The 7487-nt window shown below is 35.9% G+C and overlaps 1 protein-coding gene across 4 annotated transcripts in view; it reads left to right on the plus strand.

Moving 5' to 3' along the window:
- Nucleotides 1-7487, plus strand: part of GPM6A (glycoprotein M6A) — a 393114-nt gene that overhangs the window by 341418 nt on the left and 44209 nt on the right. For all 4 annotated transcript variants that reach the window (XM_017879135.1, XM_017879133.1, XM_017879134.1 and 1 more), the window contains one exon: nt 3876-4032. In XM_017879135.1, coding sequence (XP_017734624.1) covers nt 3876-4032 — 157 coding nt within the window. The remainder of the gene's footprint in view (nt 1-3875; nt 4033-7487) is intronic.

The following is a 7487-nucleotide window of genomic DNA, read 5'->3' on the forward strand; positions in this document are numbered from 1 at the left end:
ATGTAGTTCTTTGAGGGTGTAATGTTTTGTTTAATTACATCAGAAAATTTTAGAACCAAAATGATCAGAAAAGGTTTTCTGAGCAATAATTAGTTTTAGAGATTAAAATGGGATTTCCCTCAATGATTGATTTCATATCAAAACTAGGAAAATTACTGAAAGCACTTTTTTGGCCAAATTCTTCCCATTTAGCATGTTTGCAATTTTTTCAGTTCTATGCCTTCAGAAATTTCTCTTTCTTTCTTCACCCCCAGTCATTTGTACTTTTGTCTACCAAACAAGTCCTCTACAAGAAAATCATTCCCTACTTTAGAGGTTTTTGTCTTATGCCAACAAATTCTCTTAGCTTTTCTTGTTTATGTGTTAGCACATAGAAAAGTAAGGAAAACCTATTTACCCAAGAGGGAGAAAGATGGTAAACCCCTCACTTCCCCAAAATGGTACCAAAACATAACATTTCAGACCAAATTTAGAGCCTAAACATTAGTTACAGAATGAAAATGTATTCCTTATCATAGCCAAAATGTATTCATTTTTCACACATTATAGTATATTTGTTCCCTATGCACTGTTATTAAAAACAACAACGAGAAAGCAGTTTTTTGGGCTATAGAATTTAAGCAAATTAGAAACTATTAAAATTACACTGATGAATCTTGAATTTGATCTAAAAAATTACTGTTGAAAATAAATAGGGTACTCGTATACTCACATCTGTTTAAATAATTTGACACGTTAAGTTTGAACCACAAAGGATATATATGTGACCAGTTTTAATTGGGAAAAAAAGAAAGGGATAGATACTTAAATAGATCTGGAGGATTCAAATCAAATTTATTTTCCAAGAAAATGATAGGTAAGAATTAAGAGGCTTTTGATAGACACTTCTGTCATTCATTAACTCTTTTGTGATTACTCATTAAACATATTAATTTAATAATTACTTCCTTTTTTTCCTTTCACATTTTTTACATTTAGATAGGTTCTCACTTTGTTTCTCAGGCTGGAGTGTAGTGGTGTGTTCGTAGCTCTTTGCAGCATTGACTTCCTAAACACAAACAATACTCCAGCTTCAGCCTCCCACGTAGCTAGGATTACAGCCTTCTGCCAGCAAGATTGCCTAGTTTTTTTTATTTTTGTAGAGATGGGGTCTTGCTATGTTGACCAGGCTGGTTTTGAACCATGATTCAAGCGATCCTCTCACATCAGCCTCTCGAAGTGATGGGATTACAGGCCTGAGCCACTGCCCCCACCCAATTCAGTTTTTTATCCAGCACTGTCAGATAGCATTCTAGTGGAAGATATAGTAGTTGATATAAATGACCAAAACTTCTGCTTTTATGAAACTTATATTCTAGTAGAGATGTCAAAAGTTAAAGTGAGGCTGGGTGTAGTGGCTCCCACCTGTAGTCCTAGCACTTTGGGAGGCCAAGGCTGGCAGATCCTGTCCATTCTCATGCTGCTGTAAAAGACATACCTGAGACTGGGTAATTTATAAAAGAAAGAGGTTTAATTGACTCACAGTTCAGCACAACTGGAGAGGCCTCAGGAAACATACAACCGTGGTGGAAGGGAAAGCAAACACGTTCTTCACATAGCGGCAGGAGAGAGAAGTGCAGCGAGAAACAGCAGGAAGGCATCTTAGAAAACCACCAGATCTCATGAGAACTCACTCACTATCACAAGAACAACATGGAGGTAACTGCCCCCATGATTCATCTGCCTCCCACTGGGTCTCTCCCATGACATGTGGGGATCTATGGGAACTACAGTTCAAGATGAGGTTTGGGTGGGGACACAGCCAAACCATATCAGATGCCTTTGAGTCCAGGAGTTCAGATTCCTTCAGACCAGTCTGGGTAGCATGGCAAAACCCCACCTGTACAAAAAAAATGAAGAAATTTGCAGGGCATGGCGGTGTACACCCCTAGTCCCAGCTACTTAGGAGACTGAGGCGAGACGATCACTTGAGTCCAGGAGGTTGAGGCTGCAGTGAGCCATGCTCGTGTCACTGCACTCCAGTCTGGGTGACAGAGGGAGACCATGTCTTGAAAAATAAATAAATAAATAAATAAATAAATAAATAAATAAATGGAAATAAATAAATAAATAAATAAATGGAAATCATTATGAAGGAAATTAGAAGTTCAAAGGAAGATTGGTGAGTTTATTGAAAGTGTAAATTTATTTCATACTCACTGAATTCACCCAGCAGTCTCAAGAAAATATTTAGCTTCAGCAAGTACTTATATATTGGTGCTGTATTAACTTTTAATTAGAAAGTCATGATCTCTCTCCAAAGAAATGGATACAGTAAATACATTCCCAGTATTAAATACAACCTATTTTTTAGATTAAATAACTATTGTATAGCATTCAGTTGGTGTTATTTCCACATCTGCATTTACCTGACTGTTTCTACAGCTCTTACTACATTGAATATAAAATGCTCACTGATCATGCAGATATATATATATAAAATAAATCCTACTGGAGTATTTAACTCTAGCTACACCTAGGACTATGAATATTCCTACAGATTTAAAAGATATTATTTGGAGCATATGTATGGAATGAATGCTTTCAAAACATGGAAATGCAAATGATCTTAATTCATAAATGAACGAATTATTCTTCTTAATGTTATTGAATATCATTTCCTAGTTACAGAGCTAGGGGAAAAGAATGAAATCTATCTATCTATCCTTATATCCATCTGTTATTATGTATCAGTTCTGGTTGTGCACATTTTTACATTTTCTAGATAAACGTTTTATTTTAGTCACATGGTGTTTAAACAAAAGAAAAACTGGGTAATCAATTGTGAGAAAATGAAAAGGACCTTCCCATGCCACTATAAAAGTATGCCATATCTTGGCTCAGACCCAATTCCGCAGAATATCCATTAGTGATATTAGTAGTGATACCTAAAAGTCTCATTGTCAATATTAATCTGCAAAACCGTATCTTTTTCATTACTCACATTATCATTAACAAATACACATAATGTTTATGATAAGTACAAAGTAGAATACAACCATAATTGACTATCTGTAATGCAAAAATATGGGATTTATATCATTTTATGTAAAACTACTGCATCATTAACTATAAAGCTTCCTTCTTTTTTAATGTAAGTTTTAAAAACCAGTGTTACATACACAAACCTTTACATTTGACATTTTGTCCTAATTAGAGAAATTGTATGATGATTACCCTACTTAACAAATGAATAGGCCAGGAGCAGTGGCTCAGCCTGAAATCTTAGCACTTTGGGAAGCCAAGGCGGTGGATTGCCTGAGCTCAGGAGTTCAAACCAGCCTGGCCAACATGGTGAAACCCTGTCTCTACTAAAAAGACAAAATTATCCCGGCGTGGTGGCACATCCCTGTAATTCCAACTACTTGGGAGGCTGAGGCAGGAGAATCACTTGAACCCGGGAGGCAGAGGTTGAGTGAGCCGAGATTGCACCACTGTGTCCAGGACTGGGCAACAGAGGCAGACTCTGTCTCAAAAAAAAAAAAAAAAAAAAAAAAAAGATAAGGGAGCAAACTCTTTAGGAAGTATACATTTATTCTTACTTCGGTGTGAACCAGGGAAGAACCAGGGAAGAGGAGAGGCTAGAAAAGAAGAGGAAGAAACTGACGAACACAAAAACCCTAAATCTCTTGTCGACAAATATGGGAAGTGGCAGCACAAAATTTATATATAAACATTAGATATATGAAGCAAACATGTTTTTAAATCCAACCTTCATTATAAATATAAATATTCTATAACTTTCATTCCAAAAGAATCATGAGTATGTGAGAGTCAATTTCTGCACAGCAGCAATGAAAAGTTGTTGAAATAAGTGACTTTGTATTTTCTCTCAGGATTGACATCTTTAAGTATGTGATCTACGGCATCGCAGCTGCGTTCTTTGTGTATGGCATTTTGCTGATGGTAGAAGGCTTCTTCACGACTGGGGCCATCAAAGATCTCTATGGGGATTTCAAAATCACCACTTGTGGCAGATGTGTGAGCGCTTGGGTATGTTCGTTCTTTACATTCAGTATTTAATGTGGATTTATTTCAATAGCACACAGGTGTTTGCATTCATCTCCCAAGAATTAAAGTATTTTTTTTAAACACAGTAACATTTCCTTCTGTGATGCTATCTTAAATCTTGATAACATTATTTTTGAAATTAAGATTATTCCTTGTGAAAATTCAGTTTCAAATCCTCAGATTCTATGTAGCACAACTAGTTTTGTTTCTAGAGGTTGCAACACTGTTGGTTGATCTATGATTTTTTTTTCAAAAGGCTTTGTGGTTCTCATGAGAATTACAGGAAAATTCATCTCCAATTTATAAGCAATACATGTGCCTGTGTCCTGTTAAACATATGTGTCTGTATTTTACTGTAAATTTGAGGACAGCTATATCATGTGATTTCTGTTTTGTATTAACTGAGGAATTCTATTAATTTCCACCTTAAATTTTAATTTATATAATATTTAATGGCAAATCTAACTTACAGTCTTACTCTAGAGTTTCCTAATACAGAAAATGCATATTAATGCATAAGAGCGGTGAAAATGAAAAGTAATAAGGTTGAAAGTACTTTTGCACTTTTATGCAGAATAATTTTTCTAGAATGAAATGTTGAAGCTTCCATTCTTGACAGACATATTTTCCTTTTTTCTAATGTTATGTAACAACATGTGTCTAATTATAACATATAATTCATATTAAGTAAATTTTCTCTAATAGGGAATGATGTAAATTACTTCAATCTCACAGAAATGTTCAAAAATACCTGTTAACCAGCAAACCTTTTTTATTTTAACCTGTTTCTAACACATTTTATTATGCTTCTCGGTGTCAACAGTAATGATAATCTGATAAGATAGTTTGCCTGAGCTGTGGATATTTGTAATGGTCTCTGGAATTATTTCTTATGAGAATCACCTATTTTAGTTTGGGACAAAACTAATCGTAACACCCAAAGAGCTAAAATATATGAATTCGAGTAAAAGTGGGATCCCAATAATGTGACTAAGTGGCTTTCAACTGTGCCTTATTATTGAAATTTTTTAAATCAGTAATATCAAATTATAGATCCAGAAAAACTTAGTTACACAGAGATCTTGGATTGATGAAAAAGTAAAACATGAATAATTCATGGTCCAATTTTCAGTGATGCCGAAGCAATTTCTCTAGTAAAAAGGCAACTTCCGATTTTAAGATTCATTTCTCTTCTGCCAATAGAGTGAATTGAGTTATATAGTAATTGGCTTTTTATTACAATTGGAAGAGTAACACTGTAATGCCACTGGTGTGCCTTGGCAAATTACTTACCTTTTATGGATCACAGTTTCCTCATTTACAAAATGAGGATCATTTCTAAAGCTTATTCCAGCTCAACGAGTCTGTGATGCTAAAGCCCTAGTGAAAAAATAATGAGATAAGGGGTTCTGAAAGCACGTCTTTACCATAAGGTAATAACCCTCTGCCAGGAAGAGTGCAGTCAATTGTGTTATTTCATTCAGAATTTGAAAATAACTTCATAATAAAAAAGAAAAAGCAATCAACGAAGAACTGCATATCTATATATAGAGAGATATACACTTGGTTAGCTGCCTGCCATTCAAGCATCTTAAAGGTATTTCAAATAGGAATTTTCGAAGCAAACCATGAGCCAGGTTTCTGTTTTTTGTTTTGTTTTGTTTTCTATAATGGTAACCATTATGTCACCAGTCCCACCCAACAGACCAGAAGGGTGGCAGCAGTTGCGTGGGCTCCTCCAGAGTCAATGCAGCAGGGTGTCAGCCCAGCAAGATGCCCCGCCCACTCCTGTAACACCTCCCCGCCACCCCGGAATGAGCAGAGCAGAGACAGGAGTAGAAGCTGTATTCTCCTGCGTTCTGCAGAGACAGGAGAGCAGCGGATGAGGCTCTGAGCCATACTCTGGCTGTCCCAGCACTGCCTTCACGAAGGGGATAGCTCCACCACTTAGAAGTAAACAGTGGCGGCTGCAGCCAGCACTGCAGAACCCTGCCTCCCTTCTCCTCTGCCAACCATTCCTCCACACCCCCACCTCAGCTTGCACATCAGGCAGGACTTGCAGCTCCATGAAATCGAGGGGAAAAGAAAGATTTATCTTCCACCCTCTCCCACTACTTATTTCCATTCTCCTGATGCTGCTTTTTTTTTTTAACATTAATTTATTATTATTATTATTATTATTTCATTTGTAGGCAGATTGTATCTTACAGTCTGCCTTATTATGTTCAAAGTGAACCTGTTAACCTGTTTTGCCTGTGTTCCGTAGCTTTGAATGAGTCTGTGCTTTTGAAGGTATTATATCAGTGCAGCTCTACTTGGGATACTGAATAATACTAAAGCGTGATTTTTTTTTTTTTTTTTTTGCGACAAGTATATAAAAATCTTCCTTAGTTGATACTAACAGAAACTTGTTATTCTATCCCTGTTTCTCTCTGCTGCATAAAGAGTAAATGGTTACTCATTGAAATTACATCAGCACAAATGCAATTAATTTTGAAGCAGCAGGCCAGGCGCGGTGGATGACGCCTGTAATCCTAGCACTTTGGAAGGCCGAGGCGGGCGGATCACGAGGTTAGGAGTTCATAAACCAGCCTGGTCAACATAATGAAACCCCGTCTCTCCTAAAAATACAAAAATTAACCTGGCATGGTGGCACGCACCTGTGATCCCAGCTACTTGGGAGGCTAAGGCAGGAGAATCGCTTTAACCCAGGAGGTGGAGATTGCAGTGAGCCCAGATAGCGCCACTGCACTCCAACCTGGGTGACAGAGCAAGACTCCGTCTCAAAAAAAAAAAAAGAAAAGAAAAGAAAAGAAAAATGAAGCAGCATTGTATCACTGAATGGAGAGATAATCAATATCCCCTTTACTCAATGAATGCCTTTGAAAGCATAACTTGATCTGCATTCTGTGTTTCCTCTCATGCAGTATCAGGGCCAATTCAAGTTCATTACAACATTTTAATGCTATCTATCATTCAAAATCCAGAATTTGAGGCACATAAAACCACAATATTAAATTTTGGGAGTGAAAATCATTATTAACTACTTTATTAAAACATTATATGAAAAGTTATTAAAGTATTTTAAGTAACAAAATTTATTTACCTTAAATATTAAATGACACCAAATTGAGTACAGTCAAATATATGTTATTGACTACTTTAAACATGACTTTATTAAGTTTAATGTAGAAATATTTATTTTCTTTAACCATATTTTCTTATTAAAGTTTAAGCCAAAACATATTTATTCCACTGCAAATTAGGAGACATTCAGTGTGTCACATTTTCAAATCTTGAGATATTTTTTGCACCCATCCCCAATTTTCTTATTTCTACAAATTTCCGATTGCTCCTGTGACATCATTATGGGTCTCAGAATTTTTCTGTACTTCTTCTCTCATTTAGATTTTTTTTTTTTTTTTTTTTTTTTTTTT

The sequence above is a fragment of the Rhinopithecus bieti genome, unplaced genomic scaffold (genome assembly GCF_001698545.2).
Source record: "Rhinopithecus bieti isolate Rb0 unplaced genomic scaffold, ASM169854v2 scaffold_9996, whole genome shotgun sequence".
Lineage (NCBI taxonomy): Eukaryota > Metazoa > Chordata > Mammalia > Primates > Cercopithecidae > Rhinopithecus > Rhinopithecus bieti.